This window comes from Toxorhynchites rutilus, unplaced genomic scaffold, assembly GCF_029784135.1.
Source record: "Toxorhynchites rutilus septentrionalis strain SRP unplaced genomic scaffold, ASM2978413v1 HiC_scaffold_252, whole genome shotgun sequence".
NCBI lineage: Eukaryota > Metazoa > Arthropoda > Insecta > Diptera > Culicidae > Toxorhynchites > Toxorhynchites rutilus.
Window position 1 is genome coordinate 1 of NW_026599820.1, and position 21,910 is coordinate 21,910.

Consider the following 21,910-nt stretch of genomic DNA (forward strand, 5'->3'; position numbering starts at 1 on the left):
AATGAGTTCTCGCGTTTCCTACCAGTTTCGTCCGGTGTGCCACAAGGCTCAGTATTGGGACCCATTTTATTCTGTACGTACATCAACGATTTGCCATCTGTAATCAAACATTGCTCGGTACATTTATTCGCTGATGATGTACAACTCTATTTTAATTGTAAAAACTTAAGCGCTGAATCTGTAGCTAATCGCATCAATGAAGATTTGGAAGCAATTCGAGTATGGTCCAACGATAATTCATTAAAGTTAAACGCAAGCAAAACGAATGCTTTAATGGTTTCACGGCAAGGCATGGAAATTAATCCTGAACTTTTCGTTGGAAGACAACCGGTTAATTACGTTGATTTCGCCACTAGCCTTGGATACATAGTGACAAATACGTTTGAGTGGGATAAGCATGTTTTGAGTCAATGTGGAAAAATTTATGGAATCCTGCGTACACTGTATCTTAAAGCAAAATTGTTAAACAGTGAGACTAAGCTCAAACTTTTTAAATGTTTCCTATTACCATATTTCATCTCATGTGACACTCTCTTCTTTAATACATCAGTTAGAACTCAAGAAAAATTAAGAGTTGCATTGAATGCATGTGTGCGTTTCGTTTATAATCTCAATCGATACGACCACGTTACTCGTCACCATAGTTCATTGCTTGGATGCTCTTTTTACAACTTTTTTAAGTACCGTTCTGACATAATTATGTACAACTTGATATCTAAGAAATGCCCAAAATATTTATTTGAAAAATTAAAACCATTTAGAAGCATCAGAGCGAAACAATATGTTATACCTTCACATCACACTGCACAATATGCCAAATCATTTTTTGTAAGGGGTGTAGTATATTGGAATTCTCTGCCAAATTCACTGAAAAATATTAACACACTGGGTATGTTTAAGAAGCAATGCAAATTATATTATTAGTTGATTACGTAGGTTTTTTTTTTAAATTTTTTATTATTATTTGTGTAATGTAGATTAAGATTTCACTGTACTCCATTAAAAGAAGAGAAGAACTGTGTAGCATTAAAAGATAATTGTCTTACGCTGCAAGAGTATAATAAATAAATAAATAAATAAATAAAATAATCACGGGACCACTTTGTCCAAAATCTATCACGTAAATGATTTAAATACTGATGTCGGGATAAACGGTTCACTGCTATATCAGAATACGATGGTTTCAAAACTGGCTCCAACGGTTTACCGAACATCAGATGAGCTGGAGTTATCGGAAGTGTTTCGTTGGGATCATCAGATAACGCATAAAGTGGTCTGGAATTCACTATAGCTTCGATATGCGTTAAAACGGTACCGAACTCTTCGAACGTCAAAATTGCGCTGCCTAACGTACGATGTAGATGACGTTTGACCACTTTGACACTTGCCTCCCACAATCCGCCAAAGTTAGGGGTTCTAGGCGGAATGAATTTCCATTCTATCTCACGTTTAAGTAGAAAATCGTCAATTCTAGTCTTTGAAGTTTCTTCACGGAACATCACGAATAATTGGTGTAACTCCTTAGCAGCGCCAACAAAATTGGTTGCATTGTCCGACAGAATTTTACGAACCATTCCACGTCGGTTGATAAATCGATCCAAAGCGGCAAGAAAAGCTTCGGTCGTTAGATCCGAAACCAACTCGAGATGAATAGCTTTCGTCGTGAGGCACACAAACAATGCGATGTACGCCTTAATATGTTTCGGCTTGTATCTTCCCTCTTTCACTATAACAGGACCAGCATAGTCCACACCGGTGAGCTCGAAAGCTGCAGCTAACGTCACACGTTCCTCTGGTAAATTTCCCATTAATGGCTGCACTGCTCTCGGATTGGCCCTAAAACACTTCACGCAGCTGCGTGTCACTTTTCGAATAACAGAACGAGCTTTTACAAACCAGAATTTTTGTCTTATCGCTGCCAGCAAACCGGATGGTCCCTCGTGAAGTCTCTCCTCATGATATTGTCGAATCAGCATCTCCGTCACCCGATGATTATGTGGAAGAAGCAATTGATGTTTGGCATCGTACGGTAATTTAGAATTTTGTAGACGTCCGCCGACGCGTAGAAATCCTTTCTCGTCCACAAAAGGTTGAAGATTTGCAAGTCGCTTGGGTAACTTATTTCTCTGAATACACTGGATCTCTTCATTTAGCGCAGTATTCTGAAGTACTCGTACTATATATCCCATCGCATCCCGCATATCTTGTACAGAAATGTATTGGGATTTGTTTCGCTCTTCCTTCGCCATACATAGTAGTCGAGTGAATCTCACCACCTGTGCCAAAACACGTTGCAATTTTGAAAACGTGCCGCACCGCTCAAATATTGGTTCATCTTCGAAATTTGCCACTGGATTACTAACAGTCGGTCTTCTCATTTCTGGTAATTCGTCATTTTGTAATATTGGTGTCTCCAGAATTTCGTAGTTGGTAGCTTGCAAAAACGGCGGACCATTCCACCACATGTCAGATCGTCGTAAACTTTCTGGATGACAGCCTCTGGAAACCAGATCTGCTGGATTATTTTCAGATCTTACATACTTTCACTCATAATCGTTAGTAAGTCCATATATCTCTATAACTCGATTTCTCACGTAGGTTTGAAGTTGATTGGGATCCTTTTTTATCCACGCAAGCACTATCTGACTATCCGACCACAACTTGACATCATGCACTTTTATTTTCAAAATAGGTATCACTAGGTTGATCAATCTTGCCAATAACAATGCGCCACACAGCTCAAGTCTAGGCATAGTAAGACGACGCAAAGGACTAACTCTGGACTTGCTACACACTAGTCTAACTAACACTGTTCCCTCCGTTTGAACACAACGTAAAAACACACAAGCGCCATAAGCAGTGCACGACGCATCGGAAAAGTCATGAATTTCAATGCGATGAGCATCAGAGATTACGACACATCTCGGAATTTGTATCTCGTTCAACTGCGGTAGTGACTGATGGAACACGATCCATCTTTTCAACATCTCACCTTCGAGGGCCTCATCCCATCCTAACCCAGCAGCCCACAATTGCTGCATAATGGACTTGGCTGACACTATTACTGGTGATATGAGCCCGAGCGGGTCAAACAGTTTGGCAATTTGGGATAGAACATGTCTTTTTGTCACTTTCGCATCGGATTGCATCGTTTCCGGACTTCTACAAAACAGGAACTGGTCAGTTTTCGGATTCCAAAGAACACCTAAAGTTCGAATCGTTTCACTCGCTCCAGAATCTTTTATGTGCACTAATTTCTCACGATCTTGATCAGGAACACCATCGAGCACCTCGTTGTTGTTAGAACACCACTTCCGAATAGGAAACTTTCCGTTCATCATAAGTTGCTCAATTTCACATCGCAATTGCTTCGCAGATGATAGCGTTGAAGCACCACTCAGAATATCGTCCATATAACAGTCTTCCAATATCACTTCGGCAGCTGCAGGAAAGTTTCTACTCTCATCTCGTGCCAGCTGAACCATTGATCTCACTGCTAAGAACGACGAAGGAGATGTCCCATAGGTTACCGTTGACAACTCTAACACTTTTATTTTTTCTGCGGGCTGGTCACGCCAGAAAATTCTTTGGTATCTCGTTTGTTTTGGATCGATCTTCACCTGCCTATACATTTTCTCAACATCTGCTGAAAATGCATAAATGTGTTTCCGGAAACGCAGTAGTATGGCAAATAAATCGTTTTGGATTTTGGGACCGATCATTAGCACTTCATTCAAGGATAATCCATTTGACTTCGCCTTACCATCAAATACCACACGTAGCTTTGTGCTGGTACTTGAAGGTTTGAGTACAGCATGATGTGGAAAATAATAATTCTGCTGTCCTGGTGGATCGTTCTCCTCGTGAATCTCGTGGCAATGGCCAAGGTCCTGGTATTCCTTGATGAAAGTTTGGTACATCTCTTTCATAATTGTATCATTGGATAGGCGCTTTTCACTTGACAGGAATCTCTTCATCGCTAAAGATCTGGAATTACCTAGTTGGTTAATGGATTCGCGGAAAGGTAATTGGACCACAAATCGACCATCTTCATCACGACGATACGTTCTGCAAAAATGGTCTTCTATCTGTTGTTCTTCACTATTTGGCATTTTCTCCTCAAAAAGCTCTTCTTGCACGAAAAACCTTTGAATCTCTTTCAACAACGGATCCTCATTGGTGGCACACAACACGTTAACAGCTTCGGTCTCGTACTTGAGAGCACCAGCAAAAACCCATCCAAATTGTGTCTCGTACAAGCTTGGAAGACCTTCGGCCAATTTCAGTTGATTTTGTCCCAAAATTTGGAAAAATAGTTCGGCCCCGATCAACAGATCCACATCTCTTGGCTCATTAAACATTGGATCGGCTAACACAATACCTGGCGGAATATTCCATTCAGAAATGTCAACTGGAGCAGAAGGAACTTTTCCTGTCACTTTTCTTGTCACTAAACAGTCCACGTCACTTTGGAACCCAGTATAGTCGGAAAATAGGCGCATAATCACATGATGTAGGATTCTAGACTTGGCACCACCTACACCAATAACTGGAACGTTCGCAGGATACTTTGGAAGCGCCAGTAAGTGAATAGCAGACTCAGATACCAGGTTAACTTGAGATCCGGAATCGAGAAGGGCACGTAGCTTAAATATTTTCCCACTTTTTGATGCTACACTCACCAACGCAGTCATCAAAAGAACTTGTTTTGTTGGTCGTTGAATGCTGGAACATGCTGTAGGCACTGGACTTTCGGGAATAGCTGACACTGATGCTGTCTTTTCCGAAGTATTTGAACTTTGCGACTTAGGTTCGGTACAAAATTCGCGCTCAAAGTGCAACATTGTGTGGTGCTTTTTACCACACTTCGAGCATGACTTATCTGAAGGACAGTCTCGAATTTGATGGCCTTTACGAAGACAGTTGAAACACATCCCAATTTGCTTCACCTTGCTGACACGCTGACCAACATTCATTTTCAGGAAAGAAGAACACTTGTAATTAAGGTGCGACCCTGTGCACACGTCACACACGCTATCTGATGGAACGGATGTCGCTGGATGAGATGTTCTCGGTGACCAGCTGGGCTTCCCCGACTTAGGAAGTTTTTTGGCTACGTTTGAAGAGGACGTCTTATCTATCTCACACCTTTCGAGGACCTGACAATAATTCCTGAGAAACTTTAGGGATTCATCAAAGTTCGGAAGTTCCCCATGTTCCAAAGTTTGTTCCCACTGCTTTCTCGTTTCTCCATCGAGGCAAGATGTCAGCAGCTTCACAACGATAAGACCAGCTGTCCCATCGACGCTTTGCTCCATAAATCGCAGCCCCTCTACATGACGATTGCAATTGTCGATCAAGTTTCTCAGTTCTTTCCAGCACTGCTTAGATATTGGTTTCATCGACAATAAACCGGAAATGTGGGTGTCGATGATCACTCGCGGGTTCTCAAACCGCTCCTCTAACAACTGCCACGCTTGTTGATAGTTGTTGTCGTTAATGATTCTGGCATCCAGGATGCCGGAAGCTTCACCAATTAACGCTCTGTCAAGGTATTGCAGTTTTGTTGCATCGGAATCACCACACTTACCTACCAAATCATTAAACAGCGCCTTGAACTTTGGCCACGCTTCATACTTTCCGTCGAATGTCGGAATCGGCGTCTTCAGAGGTTGTTGGGTAACAATAACTTGAGGAGATCTACGGTTGTTATGTGTTGGATCGGCACGAAAGAAATCCAACAGATGATTGAGCTTCTCCAAAGCATCAGTATGAATGCTGTCAAACTCATCCAACTCTCGTCCTGGTCTTCTGTTTTCCCAAAACTGGGACACTGAGCCATGATCAAATCATGTTTCGCCATATACTCCGCATAATGCAACTCTAGCTTCTTCTCATACGCTTTTAACTGCGATAAGTTGGTATTATCGTTTTGCTCTATCGCATCACTTAGCTTGTTGATAATCACCGATACTCGCGCCTGCACTCGGCCTCTCTGGTAAACTAATTGTTTAAATTGCTCCATGGTTTCTCTCAATTGCTCTCAAATGGCAACACTTTCGCTAACACAACTCAAATGTTCAAAACTTCAAAATAACACTGTTCGGAAGTTCACACTGCGTATGAAGGCTCACACTTTATTAATCGCGGAAGGATGTATCACACTCAAATCCTTTAATAATCGCGAATACACGTATCACACTGGTAATTATCCGGTTCGCATGGGACCAAATGTTTTGTCTCAACACAACACAAAGTCGCTGACGATCGCACACTCAGATCGCAGCTTGCTCTGACTCGTCGAAGGACCACGGCGCACATTCGCCGTAAAACAACACGAAATAAAGTCAATTTTTACCCTAACTTTTAGCGGCACACAGCAGAACTAGCAGAGAAATTTCAGCGGCTAAAACACGCCATTAACCGCTGCACAACACGATGCTGGCAAAAGGACGACAGGATCGAACACGTTCGTTGCTTGTTTGTCGCCCGGTGACTCACAAGACAACGGAGGATGGAAATTACGTTGGTCGCCCTGTTGACCAGATTGGATTTCACTGCTGCTGCTTCACTGGGACACTTCTTCAAAATAAGGCAATTTCAATTTAAGATCCTACTCCTTTAATTGTCACAAACAGAATGAGGAAAAACTTAAATCTACACATCCTTACGCACTAACAGAATAAGAAAAAGAAAAACTTAAAACTACACTTCTCGCTATGTATGTGTGTACGACTGCATCGACGAGTGCAGCCGATTACATCTTCGTTTCTTCCGATTGCATCATCGTTCTCCCCCTGTTCGTCTGCAGCTGGCTCGGGTCGCGTTCGTCGCGAACAAAGATGAAAAATTCCAAAAAATGATTTTTTTTTCTAAAAAAGCGAATTTAAAAAAAAGGGTGGGTCATGTCGGGGACATAACCGGAGAGACGTAGGACTACACCAAGGGGTGTCCATTATTCGAATATCATGGAGCACAGATTCCAGAATGATCAACTTTTCATGTACAAAATTACAGAAAAAAAATCAAATGATAAAATAAAACCTCAACACTCAGCAAACACTCAAACGTTTAGATTCAAATACGAGGAAATTTTTTTGTCTTCCTCCTTCACCTTGTCCATACGCTTCGCCCGTACCCTTGGTTGCTTGTAATGAATAGCTGTTCGCTGCGGGAGCACCGACAAAATGTATGGGAAAGTAGGGAATTCTTTCTTCCAATTTTTCATCAATTTGAACTTTATATGAGCTGAAAACCGTAATGTGTAGCATATAAACAATTGCTGAGTATATTTCCTATCAATATGTGTATTTGGAACCAAAATCCATTTATTAATTGAGGAGGTATTAGCGTTCAAAAACTGAACACCGAAATATGAAAATGGGCCCCTATATTGAAAGGTTACACGTAGTCCTACGTCAAAAAGTATAATAATATTAGATGTACCGGTAAGTATCTTCGATTTTACAACAGACGGCGTAACTTGATTATTATTCCAGTGAAGGGATCCGTGAATTGCCAGAAAGATGGGAACAATTGTGACTAGCGATGGGCAATACTTTGAATATTAAAATTGTAACCATTTCTGTTACTGCTCAACATAACTCTTAAAGGAGCAGTACGAAGAGCAAACGTGCAAAGAAACGGTATGATCATCACGAAATCTCACATGCTCCTTGGTTTTGCGGACGGCATTGATATCATCGGTATCGACCGTAGGGCCGTGGAGGAGGTCTTCAGGCCTTTTAAGAGCGAAGCGGCGAGGTTGGGAAGTATCATCAACTCTGCCAAAACAATGTACATGGTGGCTGGCAGGAAGCGTAGAAGTTCCGGTGGTGTTGATGCTGAAGTAGAGATTGATGGGAAACGATTTGAAGTGGTTGATGAATTCGTTTGTCTTGGTACGCTTGTGACATGTGACAACGAGTTGCAGGCGCGAACAGGGCCTTCTACGGACTACGTAACCAGCTAAGGTCCCGTAGTTTGCAAACTCACACAAAACTAGCGCTGTATAGAACGTTGATCCTCCCTCCCTTTACGGACATGAAGCATGGACGCTGAAGGAAGCTGACCGACGACTGCTCGGAGTTTTTAAGCGTAAAGTTCTACGACCGATACTTGGCGGTAAATTGGAAGATGGAGTGTGGCGCAGGCGCATGAATCACGAGTTGTACCAGGGATACAAACATTTTTAAAGGTAACACGGCGTGGCAGGCTGCAGTGGGTTGGACATATAGCCAGAATGCCTGACGAGAGAGCCACCAAAACTATTTTCAGCAGAGAACCAAGAAAAAGCCGTCGACTTCGTGGTAGGTATCGCACTCGGTGGATGTGCGCGGTGGAAGAGGATGCTCGATTTGCTGGTGTACGAGGTGACTGGAGAACGGCTGCCCAAGAAAGACGAAGCTGGACATCTCTAATTCGTTAGGCCCTAGTCCGATGTACGGTCCGTTGACCAACAAAGTAAAGTAAAGTAAGTAACCATTTTCGCAGAATAAAGCATTATTTTTTGAAAAAAATGAAAAAACTTACCGGTATTGGAACAGGTATAACTCAGATTTACTTATAAGTATATTATATTCATATTGATTAGGCTTCCCGAACAACTCGTGGTTGAGTGGCTTTTCAGGTGAATATAAGATTATAATAATTGCTATTTAATGAAATGAAAAAATCAAGCTGATTTTTGATTTATAAAAAATGATCGAACCTTAGATTTAACTCCACTCATCAAATTCTGCACAGTAGTCTTTGTGCACTTTCTGGACGCTGCAGACCAATACTTCTTGAACTCTGACATATCTTCAGACACTGTACCTTCCTTCTTGATATCGGCTTTGACAATTGCCCGGAAACTATTGAAGAGTGGATTTTCGGAAACTATTGTAGAGAGGATTGACATAATGTGCCGATGCAAAATCCGGCCAGAATAGAGGAGGAACCTCGTGCTTTCTAGTAAGTGGAAGCAATCTATTCTTCAAGCTTTCTTCCACATAAATTTGAGCATTCATAGACCCTTTTGTGAAAAAAGGTGATGATCGCATGCCACACGTGCAAATGGCTTGCCAAACGAGCACTTTTTGGTCAATTTTTTCCATCGCAAAAGTTGTATCCGCCAATCGTACACTCTCTCCAATCAATTTGGTATAAAATTGAGGTTCCGGGAGCGTTCTGGAATCTTCTTTGACGTATGTTTCGTCATCCATGAGGATGCATTGCTTGGGATTGTTCAAAATACGCTCGTAAAGCTCTCGAGCTCGTGTTTAGCGCGATCTTGCTGCTCCGGTGTTTGTTTGGCCACTTTTTGCTTTTTATTGATCTTTAGACTATGTTTAATCCGCGGAATCATCCCAATACTTGGTTTGAACCTCTTGGCCAAATAACGAATAGATGCAGACCTGTTTTCTGAATTTTCCAATTCGGGATTACGGGGTTTTCGTCCACTTCTGCTGAGATTCTCTAAAAAACACTCATTACCGAACTTTGCGACGATTCGTTTAACACTTTCTGGACAAACTTTGATTTTTTTTTGCTATTTTGTGGTATGTAATACCCTTTTCGGCGCACAAATTGTGCAAACTTTTCTTATTAGTTTTCAAATCAATCCGTGATTTTTTCGAAAACAATTTTATGACCGCGACTAAACGACTTGTATTTTAATTTTTGACATGCAAACAAAGCGTGCTCTGATTACACGACAAGAAAAGTTCACCCGTTTGTGTGTAATAACGTGTCAAATGTTTGAGACTACTTTTCGATACACTCTTCAAGCAACTTTTTTCGATCATAACAAGTGGAAAAAATGATGAAAATATTTTTTGAAAGAACATACGAGCACTCGGAGTCTTTGAATGACGGGTGTTAAGAACCATCTTCGGCGGTGTGCAAGAAGAGGCGAAGAATGAACCACGAGCTCACGCAACTCACCGGTGAACCCAGAAAGAAGTCCAGAAAGTGATCAAAGTTGGAAGGATACGTTGGGCAGGACATGTTGTAAGAATGTCGGACAACTATCTAGCAAAAATAGAGTTCATCGGGAATCCGTCTGTTACGAAACGAAGCGGAGCGCAACGAGTAAGGTGAATAAACCAAGTGGAACGGGACATGGTGAGCAAGAGGTGCCCGAGGAATTGGAGAGAGAGAGAGATAGCCACAAACTGAGTTAATTGAAGAAGATTTGTGAATCAGGCCATGTTGTAATAGCGTTAAGCCAAAATAAATAAATAAATGAATAAATAAAGCGCAATCATAAACTATGCGAGAGTTCCACCAAAATTGAAGCACTGTATAGGAATGGAAGAATAAAATGACAAAGATAATTTTCTTTTTAGCTCTAAAGTAATACCTTAACGTTGATTTGTAGCTTTCCGAAAGTAGGAATATTTAATTTTTACTAATACGAGTTTCCACTATACAATGTAATAGTCAAAATGTTTCAAAACATTGGAATAAATGCTAAACAAGAGAGTAGCGATTTTGATTATTACTTAGTTAACGACACCCCTTCTCGAGGTTATTCTATACGAACATTGCGCCGCCGTGAATTCCGCGTAAGCTCTCTCGACACCAACCGCAAAAGCAACAAAAGTGCCAATAAATCAGACACAATCAGCATATAAAATACATTTTCCCATCCGGAAGACGATACGAAGCCAGCCAGTAATGGTCCTATCGCGGCACCTATTGGATTAAAATGCAGTATGTCAACAACGAAAACAAATATATTTGAGTAGTACATGTAAACACCAATGTATCGTGCATTAGCCGTACTGTATATAACATTCCAAATGATAGGGGAAAGTCGGGAGAGGCGGATATGGTAGGAAAGACGGACACTCCTGTATAATTGATAAATTACGTTTTTATTTTAAATTGTAATGATGTACAAACTTGAAATACAGTGTATCAATACCTTTGACACTTTCTGATAACACCTAGCTGGCTTTCTGTTAAAATTGTAAATAAAAATAAAAAAGTAACGTACGAAGAGCAGCTCGATGTAAATTTTCGTCTGCAGAAAATGAGGTTTTCATTTTTATCGAGTTATTTTTGGGGTATTTTTCGTAACGTGAATGTTTTACCATCTTCCAGTTTATCGAATCAGCGATGAAGTTTTCTCATTTTACTCAAGAAATATTTACGAAAATAAAATATTAATCAAGTCGGGTAAGACGGACACTCCACCGACAAAAGACAAACATTTTGTTTTGAAAACCATTTGATTATCTTCTCTTTCATTTATTAACAGATGCCCACTGACTACGATTGCAAATGCAACCACATATCATGGACGAATCAGCAGAGCGATTCTTAAAACGTAATCCGAATTGGTCATACCAAATGCCGGAAGCTATTTTAGACTTGAAAAAATGAGAAAAAATACAAGCCCTTCTAGGTGATTTTAGTCTAGCCTTTTGTTAGATCATTTTTAAGGCATATTTGAAAAACTTAAATTTTCAGTAAGTGTCCATCTTTCCCACCCCAGGTGTCCGTCTTTCCCAAGTGAATTTAATTTTTTCAAAAATGTAGAACACATTCATTTTTCAAAATTCCTGCCTCAAAGATAAATTTTATTATAAAAAAAAGACCTAGACTATCAATTTGTGGTGGGATGGCTATATATTTTTGTGAAATCCACGTAAAAAATCTACTTTTACTTAGGGTGTCCGTCTTCCCCTAATTGAATTGATTTCGCTACAGAATTTAAAATTTTGTTGCCAACTACGAGATGATTCGTGAACCAACAACAGAGTGAATGTACGGCCTGCATATTTTTCATATAATGGTGACTACAAATTTTGGAACCAATGAAATACGAATAACGGTTCTTCATCGCCAGTCGGTCAACATATACTTACCGATAGATCCAGTTCCATCTATAATAGCCGTTACAGTCGCCAAAGCCTTAGAATTTCCGTTAGAGCGATGTTGACCTAGAAGTAGTATAGCTTTGTTAGCTGTATTATTATAACCATTGTCAAGCGAACAAAAAGACTTGTAACGCATCATTATCTATTTCCAGGGCTTCCAGGGCCGTTTGAACGGTTTTTTCTGTTTATTTACCTATTTCAAATCAGAATGGTACCCACGTTCGAACGCTTATAAATATTAACCCCTTAGCGTACTACAAAAGGCACAACGTTTAAAAATAACACAACAGAATAGGTTTACGTTCTATTTGATTCATGCGTGGCATACAGATTTTTCTCGTTTTATTTGTTCGCGACTCTACACTCTTTATGTGTGGAATTTATATTGCAATTGCCATATAATCAACGGTAGACGGTCATCTATATAATCGGATAGCTTTCACATTTTCCAAGGATGGATCTGCTAAAGCGATAAGAGGACGGCCAAATAAGAAATGTGCTGATGGAATTACCTGCAGATCTGCTGGATCTCTGGAAATGGTTAACAAAGATCTAGAGTTTAAAACTTCAATTATTTCGATTAAAACAGTGATCAACTTTTCGAAAATCATCTTTGCTGTTCCGACAAAATTTTTTTTTGCAGTTTTGACACATATTACCCAAAGTCCACCGAACTCTGGAGTATCTGGTGGTATAAAATGCATTTCGATTTTACGTTTCTGGCAGAACTGTTGAATTCGATTTAAATCTTGCTGGTTTTGAAATTGGAGGTAGATTTTATGAAGTTCGTTGTGAGCAGTTCGAAAGTTCGGTCGGGTTTGGTCGGAAACATCGAATACAGGCTGCGGGTTGTCTTTCGAACTTTATTCTCAGAGAATTTGGCATTCCCTCATTTGCCTCTCGGAATGACGTTAGATGGTGATAGAATCAAATTGGAAACTTTTGCTTGCGCCAGCGAGTGTCTCTGTAAAATCATTCGTTTTTCACTCAAATAGTAATCATTGAGCCTCGATCGCGGCAGTAAAATATAGGTAGATAGTTGAAATTGAGTTGTTTCCTGTGCACTACTGCAATGACGCTTTTTTGTTTCTAGTATGGAACGATCCAAGCTAACGCAAAAGACCATATTAACGCAAGTTATTGGTGAGCAGGAAGGTGGATTCATGTGCACTTGAATGCTGACAAGGGAAAATTAAATCATACATACAAGCAGATTCAGTCTATTTTGACTCGCTCGTTATTTTGTTTCGTGCGATCCTTCCAAAGGAGTATTCATTCATTCAATGTTGTTTTCCACTCTTTGTTTTGTTATGTTCACTCTCAGTCCCGATTGAAGATGATCGGGGAGTGAAAAATGATTAATCGTGAGCAGCAGCACCGGTTTCATATCTTTTTTTTTTTTTTATTCAGTTCATTTATTTGTAAGGCTCAATCGCATAAGCTTTGCGGAGCCGCTAATTCAAGGTTTGTTTATACAAAGTTTCAACTAATTTCTATGTTTAGTAGGATTCGACCGAATACTCGCGGTTTACTCGAGGTTAAAAGGGCAACATTTTTGTGGGACGGGTCAGGTTGGGGATATGGATATGAGGTATCGTTGTCTCAACCGAGGGTTGCCGCACGCACTGTAGCATTGTGCATAATGACCAGGGATAGCATCTGGTGTTCGACTAGCTGTCGAGGGTGGGCGACGGTGAGATGGGGGGACAAGACAAACAAACTAATAACGAAAAAGAAAAACACAAAAGCATTAAATACTTATACTAGACCGTTTCACAAACATATAGATCAACTGCATATAGCAGATGTCGTGAGTTCCCAACACGTCTCTAACAGGAACATAGGGTTGTCTTCCTTGGACCTCAAGGGCATTCAAAAGGTACTCTCTGGCTGCGTAATTATCATTGCCAAACTGCGTGATCGATGTCATCGTAACCGTTTCCACACCGACAGACGTTGCTTTGAACAAGATTTATTCTGTGGAGATGCACATCTAGCGAGTAGTGGTTGGACATAAGTCTACTCATTACACGAATGAAGTCACGACTTAAGTCCAAACCTTTGAACCACGCTCTCGAAGAAACCTTTGGAATAATTGAATATAACCACCGCCCAAGACTTCCAGTGTCCCAATCGGTTTGCCAACTCAAGAGGGAACTCTGACGCAGTAATTGGAAAAATTCATCGTATGAAATCTGTCTATCAAACAATTCGCCTTCCTGGGCACCCACCTTTGCGAGAGTGTCCGCCTTCTCATTGCCAGGAATTGAGCAATGAGAGGGGACCCAAACAAAGGTTAACTTATAAGATCTTTCGATCAGTGCACTCATCTGCTGTCTCACTTTTGTGAGGAAATAAGATGGGTACCTACTAGTTTTCATCGACTGGAGAGCCTCAAGCGAACTGAGACTATCCGAGAAAATGAAGTAATGGTCTGCAGGCTTGTTGGAGATCATCCCCAATGCGAAGTCGATTGCTGCCAGCTCAGCAACATAAACGGAACAAGGTTCCTGCAGTTTACGGAAGGCGCTTGAATTTTCATTGAAAACACCGAAGCCAGTGGATCCATTGAGGCGAGACCCATCAGTGAAGTATCTTTTCATGCAATTGACTTTTTGGTGCTTTCGGTTAAAAATACGGGGAAGGAAAGTTGGTCGAAGCTGATCTGAAATCCCAAGTATTGCTTGTTTCATCGACAGATCGTATTCAATTGAGGAACTGCTGATGGTGAAGTGAGCACGGTCTGGAGTAAACGATGGAAGACAAATATCTGATGAAATATAGTGATGATAAATTCTCATAAACCGAGATTGTATATTTAGATGAAGCATTTTATCAAAGTTTTCAATCACAAGTGTGTTCGTGATACCGCATTTCACCAGTATTCTGAGAGAAAGTTCCCAGAATCGGTTCTGTAGAGGAGTTACTCCTGCCAGGACCTCGAGACTCATGTTATGCGTTGAGTGCATACAGCCGAGAGCAAGGTTTCATATCTTGTGTACAGTTACAGGAACAAGTCGTATAATGATACCGTCTAGTGATTTTCAATGTCGATGCGTTGTTGATATTTGTGAATGATTGTACGCCATTATCAGTATTTATTCGTCGATATATTGAATATCCGCTTACCCTTGCTTGTGATCATGTCGTTAGTGAAATCTTTAGCAAACATTTTCTATCTACCATGAAAGTCGATCAAAGTTTCAGATCGCCATGTTTGTGGTAAAAGTATCTAACAATCGCTCATATTCCGGAATACGATAGGTTTGAAACTCATACAACTCATACATACATAGTACACATTGGGGTGAAAATGGTCATGTCAAATTTCAAAAACCTGCGCAAAATTTCAGCTCAACCGGAAATGATTTAGGGGTGCACTGAAAGTTTTCATTTTTTGACCCTCGAAAATCTCCTCAATTTTCATTATTAGTTTTGGTTTTGAAAGCGTATTCCACCCGAAAATAAATTACTATTTTCGCTTCACATTAATTGAACACGAAGACCCAAATTCTAGTCGTCATAGTCCATCTATAATTGCGCGGCAATGTTACCACTTTGCACAACTTGATTGGAATTTACTCGACCGGGTTATAGAATGCAAAATTTCGATCCGTTCGGGTAGTTCTGTCGTATTTAGGAATTGGATTGTTGGCACAGCTCACGACATCATAGAATCACGTTCTCCTGACCGCGTCAAATCATCATACGACACTCATAAAAATCCATCGAGCGCACTCTTTTGTTTGTTTCATCTCATCTAACTACATGTTCAATCAAAAATGAGTAATGATGTTGATAATGAATGAAGTACCTGTGCCGAATTTTCGCTGTTTAATGTTTATGCAATATCCGTGTTGTCCCTTCAGAGCAGCCGGGGAATTTTTCATCAATGAAATTTCTTCTGAATTACACTGTGGTCATACATATTTTAGAGCTTGTCACTCAGAAGACATTCAACTAAAATTATCTAAAATAAATCTATATACGTGCTCAGCAGCCGGTGATTTATCTAGATTGATGACAATAGCGCAATTGTCATTTTGCAATCGGATCATGTGGGATTTGGAGAATTTCCAATAATTCATTGTGCTCATTCAAAAAGGCTTCCAGCTCGCCGGCGATGCGCCTGGCTTTAGGCGAATTGAGGTTATTTGCGCATGTGTGGACGTAGCGCCATCTGTCATTTGACCACGTAAAAAAATCGTACTGTTGAAAAGCGAACGATGGTTAAATTATTTGTATATTGTTTATACAAATATGATAAAATCGCGATTAAAAATAGGGAATAGGGTTAAAATTTGGGGTATGTGTATGATTTAACGCCAAATTTAAAAAATATTCTGATTTTTTCCTGCATGAGGTCACTCCAATTTAAATATATTGTAACCGGTATCGTAGCGGTATTATATATAATTTACGACCTATACTCATGCCTACCAAGTTTTTTTTGTGTATAATTTCATTAAAATCGGTAGAGTCGTTTCGGAGGAGTTTGACCACAAACACCGTGACACGAGATTTATATATATATATACAGCCATTCCATGCCAAACCGATATAGTGGTTCTCAGATTTTCGTCAAAAATGGTAGTTTCGTTCTTTATCGCAAACAATTAGACCCGTATTTTATTTTTTTTTTGTTAGGTTACACATTTTCATTTTAGGGTGATCCGTAATATCGATATTTTTCAAAAATTCGTAACTTGTGAACTACTAAACCGATTTAGACGGTCGACATACCAAATTAAAGCTCATAAGTCACTCATAGTCATTCTTGGAAAAATGCTACGCTTGTAAAAAAATCAGGGTTTGGATTTGTCATTATTGAATGTATTTGTTTTTTTATAGTTTTCATGGTCTCGGGACCAAGGGCGCTATATTTTTTAAAATTTGTTTGATTTTTCGGACCATCTTTGAAAAATAATAACTCAAAAACGAAAAATACGCCTCTCTGGTTTCGAGACAATCATTAATGTCGAAACCAAAATAAAAATTTTGTGCAACTCTGGGTTTGATATGTCGATCATTCAAATCGGCTTAGTAGTTCAAAAGTTATGAATTTTTAATATATATATATATATATATATATATATATATATATATATATATATATATATATATATATATATATATATATATATATATATATATATATATATACATATACAGGTCGGACTCGATTATATATAGTTTGGAATTTTTTTTTTGTATTTCAAATATGCCTTATTTCAAGAAGAAATGTAACCTTTCAACGTTAAGGTGAAGTTTTAGTGGCTATTACATGTACAGTGGGGTAAAATCGTGTTTTTTGAAGATTTAACAAAAAAGATAAAAGATAGAAGTTGGGTGTCAAAGAACAAATTGTAGAGCGGTTAAAGAACTTCAATTCAATTGACAGAAACAACCTAGTTTAATATAATTTTTAGGATAAAATCAACACATTAAAAATTATTGACTTTGAAGTTTTTCACTTCCAAAATGTTGATTAAATTCACTAATTTAGTTGTTCTTCTACTGTATCCTATATAAAATTTTCTCATCTTTCAAATGAAAGTATCAGAATCGTCTTCCGTTGCGTACTTTTTAATTTAGAGCCAATTTGAGGCAACAGAGTCAGAAACAAAAAAAAAGTTCTATAGCTCTGTCATTGTTGAAATTCGAACATATGCGTAGGAGGTTTTTTTTCATCAAATATGATCGTCACCTCCCGAGAGAATATGAATTTAAATTTATTTTTTTCATGTGAGAAAGGTGTTTTCTGACTTTTAGGGGATGAATAATGAATCAAATTCCTCTTTTATTTTCAAAAAAGCAAAAATACATGCAAAACAAAAATAAAAAAAAAATTTGACTCGATTATATACAGTGAAAAGAAATCAAGAACTGTATATAATCGAGTCCGCGCTGTATGTATATATATATATATATATATATATATATATATATATATATATATATATATATATATATATATATATATATATATATATATACATATATATATATATATATATATATATATATATATATATATATATATATATATATATATATATATATATATATATATATATATATATATATGCTTCGCGAAATTCCATCGCAATGGCCGATCATAAATTGTAAAACGTTTAGTATAAGTGTATGTGTGACACTATCTGGTAGTAATTTTGTTCGAAATAGCTTCGAAGCAGCTAAACAAATTATTTCAATCTACAAATACTCAAATAAATCGACAAAAAATATCTATTCGCGCATTATTCCAGAACGGATCTTCCGATTTGAGCTGTCTTTTTTTGGATTATTAGTCTAATTGAAATTCGCGTTGATGCATTTAACTTCGTGTGAGGTTGATTTGAATCAAAAATAACAATAGAGAAACTTCATTCGCTCTCCATTAGGCGATCTTGGATCGATATTTAGAGCATCGATCTTTTTCTTTCAGATTTCCGATTTTTTTGATCGATTCTTTGTACTCCAAAAAATGCAAGAATCGAGTTTTTTCTTTTCGATTATTTTGATCTTTTTTTTGTTTTTTTAGAGAACATTGATTTTAATCTCACAAAAAACACCTGAACAATTTCATAGACATAGATCCTTTTCAAGGCTTTGAAATTAGTGAGGGTAAAATAGGTCATTACAAAACAAGTGGTCACAAGTTATATTTACACCATCACATTCACTAGACTGACAGTAAAAATTGTGACGAAATTGGATAGTGACATAAGGTCCACCCGAAACGTTCTTTCCTAGAACTGGCAGTACAATAATTTTTTCGACTAAATGCCAGATGCATGGCACTGTTGGATTTTAGGGAATTATTGTCAGCGAGATTCTGGATCAGCTGTTGAACTTCTAATAACATTTTTCAACTGATTTATTTAATTGAATAATTCCTTTACGTACAAGATCAATGCCCTGGAAAATACAATTTTCCTAGGCTTTCAAGTTTCTCTGAACTTCATGCTGAAAATCAATCAATGAAATGCCTTTGATGTTTTAACAGAAATGTGAAATGTTCATTCCATGTTTAAAGAAAAGACAACACTTATACATAATGAGCAAATAAATTGGAAAAGAAGGCATTCGATTTTTCAAAGATCGATTCATCGAAGATTGATTCTCTGGTACCGATTTAATCGGTGAATCGATCACTACGTAGTTTAGAAAATCGATTTATCAAGACCGATTTGTCTGAAGATCACCCAATCCTACTCTTCATATACACTTTTTACTATTTTACCCATACAGAACGCAGGAGCCATCTTGTCCAGGGCTACAGAGAGCAGTATTTAGCATATCTCATTTCCCTTCGGCATCTTTTATCATGATATGCAACATGCAACGACTAATCACCCCCTTTCTGCCATCATCGCTCTATTGTACCACTGGTGGAGTGCAGAAACAATACCCAACAATCAAGCCACCAAATTATTAACATAGAGATTAACCCTTTGCGGTCGTATTAAATTACATGCAAGATTATGAAAAATAAATATTTTTTAATTTTTTTAGGTACTATATATTAGGATGGCAATGGATGTATGGAAAAAATGTCATCAACGAATTTCAAAAACCGACCATGTACGCTTTGTTTATTGGCCAAAAAATGATCTGTTCAAAGTTTCAGTTCAATGGGACATGATTTAAGGGTGCCTCAAGGCGCTCAAAGTTTTGATTTTGACGTAGAACTACGTCTTTCATTAAGGGTTAATAACTATTTTTGCCGGGAACGGATTTGGACGATTTACATACCAAACGAATCGGAAATTCGCTAAGGTTTTTTTTTATGCTATATATTACAATTCCAAGGCGTGAAAACGGTTTAATTTGATGAAAACTAGAAGCATTTCCATTTTCCCATGCATTTGTCATTTGTGAGCTTCCCTACACATGCCTCCAAAACGAGCAACTTATCCTCGACCAACGAAGGGGATTTAAAGACTCCGTGATCAAGGAATAGAAGAAGAAGAAGAGGAATAACGAAGGGGAATATTTGCCTAGAGCATAACTATTGGATCTCGCTGAGACAAACTTTCAGTATCGTTCTAGATATAAAGCAAAGAACATCGCTTGTTCTTCCCTTTTTTGCGTCATCACATATCTTGACATGTCACCACATGAGGTGTGGACGCGACTAAATTACTAACTCGCTGATGTCTCTGGCATTGCAATCATTACATCAAACTGACGCCATTTCATTAAGGTTCTGAACTACACAATTGTGTGGGGAATCATCAAACTAGGCTATCATCGGTTCACCAAGAAAATAATTGTTCAGGAATTTTGTGTGTGATTTGGTTTCGCATGACAGCAACAAAACTATCCCCATCAAGGATGGCAGCTAAACTAATCGAGATCGGAAATATTATTAAAAAGGACTTCTGTTGAGAAAAGCGCAAAGCGACTTGAACAAAATACCAGCGTAGTTCTACGTCAACAATGTGATCGTGTCTCGGACACAACTTCCTAAACATTTTTTCATCCTCGAAAATCTTCCAAGGGGGTGTGAAGGAAATTTGGATAATCGATTTTTTTTCGATCCGAAATGACTAAAAAATGCATGAAACGCCGAGATCTGGTGCCATCTCGAAAAAAAAATTTGGCCGAAAATCAACCTTTTGAGACTTAGCCTGGGAGGCAATGAAGGTATGGGAAAAAAATTATCGAATTTGAAGAACCGACCATGTACATTTTGTTTATTGACCCAAAACAATGACCTGTACAAAATTTAGTTCAATCGAACATGATATACGGGTGGCTCAAAGCACTCAATTTGTTTTATTTTTTGGCCACTCAGGGTCCAAAAGGTCGATTTTCGGGCAAAATTTTTTTTCCGAGATGACACCAAATCTCGATGTTTCATGCATTTTTAAGTCATTTGGCAATGGAAAAAAAATTCGATTTTCCAAATCCCCCCTTGGAAGATTTTTGAGGATCAAAAAATCAAAACTTTTAGCGCTTTGAGGCACCCCATAAATCATGTCCGATTGAGCTGAAACTTTGCACAGGTCATTTTTTTGGACCAGCACAAAATGTACATGGTAGGTTTTTGAAATTTTACATGACCATTTTCGCTGCCACCTTAATATATACGAGAAGATTTTTTTAAAATGAGATTATTCCGATGACATAAGACACTTATGCAAACAATTATTCTGCTCTTTAAAAACAATTACTTTAATATAATTGAAACCAGTAGTTACTCAAATAATGATTTCTGTGTATCCAATATGATCAGAACTTTTCACTTTAGATAAACAAAGATTTTGTCGCTTGAGACACTTATGCCATTATTCAAATAACATAAGACATTTATGCAAACAATACTTCTGATACTTAGGAACAATCCATAGTGTTACAATGGATAAATTCTGCTGTTATGATTTTTGTCCCACATTCCTATGCGTTTAACGCACTGTGTGTTGTCTTGTGTGGGTGACTACTTTGTTTGATACTGAGTACCGTTATTTATTACTCATAGGAGCACCGTATTAATTCGTGAGCAGGTTCGCTAGACATCAAGCTTCGCTTAGGAAATGCATAATCTGATGCTTGGTTGAGTAAAATATAATTTTAGCATGGTTTCTTGTTGTGGTGGCTGAGAGCAGACAAACGACCACAAAGAGTTAATAATGGAGTTTTACAAACATATCAAAAATCAATTTGTAGCCTGACGCAATCCTACGTGATATGAGGTCGTGTCTCGGACAAAACCTTCCTGTAACTTTTTTTATGGCCGAAAAAACAGTAAATATTGCTACTGAACAAGAAATTGTGAGAATTATCTGTGGTGTAATCAACACCGGGCTTATTTGAATGGTCGAATAGTTTATATTTAACCAAGAACGATGCGTAATATATGGTAATTGGGACAATGCTGCCGTAATTGGTGAGAATGAATATTGGGTCACGACTTTGTATATATCTACATCGAGCCCAGAAAGAAAGGTCTGGGTTCCTGGGTTCCTATTCTAAATTGCTTGGTGCTAAAGGTGTTCCATTGTGGATAGGTCAACTTACCTAGTTCAGCGCTA

The 21,910-nt window shown here is 38.4% G+C and overlaps 1 protein-coding gene across 1 annotated transcript; it reads right to left on the reverse strand.

Annotated features, from left to right (window-relative positions):
• Nucleotides 1–10,364: 10,364 nt before the first annotated feature.
• Nucleotides 10,365–16,881, reverse strand: LOC129781874 (uncharacterized). Its single transcript, XM_055789392.1, has 2 exons — nt 11,859–16,881; nt 10,365–10,680 (listed from the first exon to the last, which is right to left on the reverse strand). The coding sequence occupies exon 1, from the start codon at nt 14,837–14,839 to the stop codon at nt 13,772–13,774; it is 1,068 nt and encodes a 355-aa protein (XP_055645367.1). The 5' UTR covers nt 14,840–16,881; the 3' UTR covers nt 10,365–10,680; nt 11,859–13,771.
• Nucleotides 16,882–21,910: the final 5,029 nt, after the last annotated feature.

What these genes read in the sequence shown, in the direction of transcription:
- LOC129781874 (XM_055789392.1), bottom strand. Translation starts at nt 14,839, where the DNA reads ATGCACTCAACGCATAACATGAGTCTCGAGGTCCTGGCAGGAGTAACT.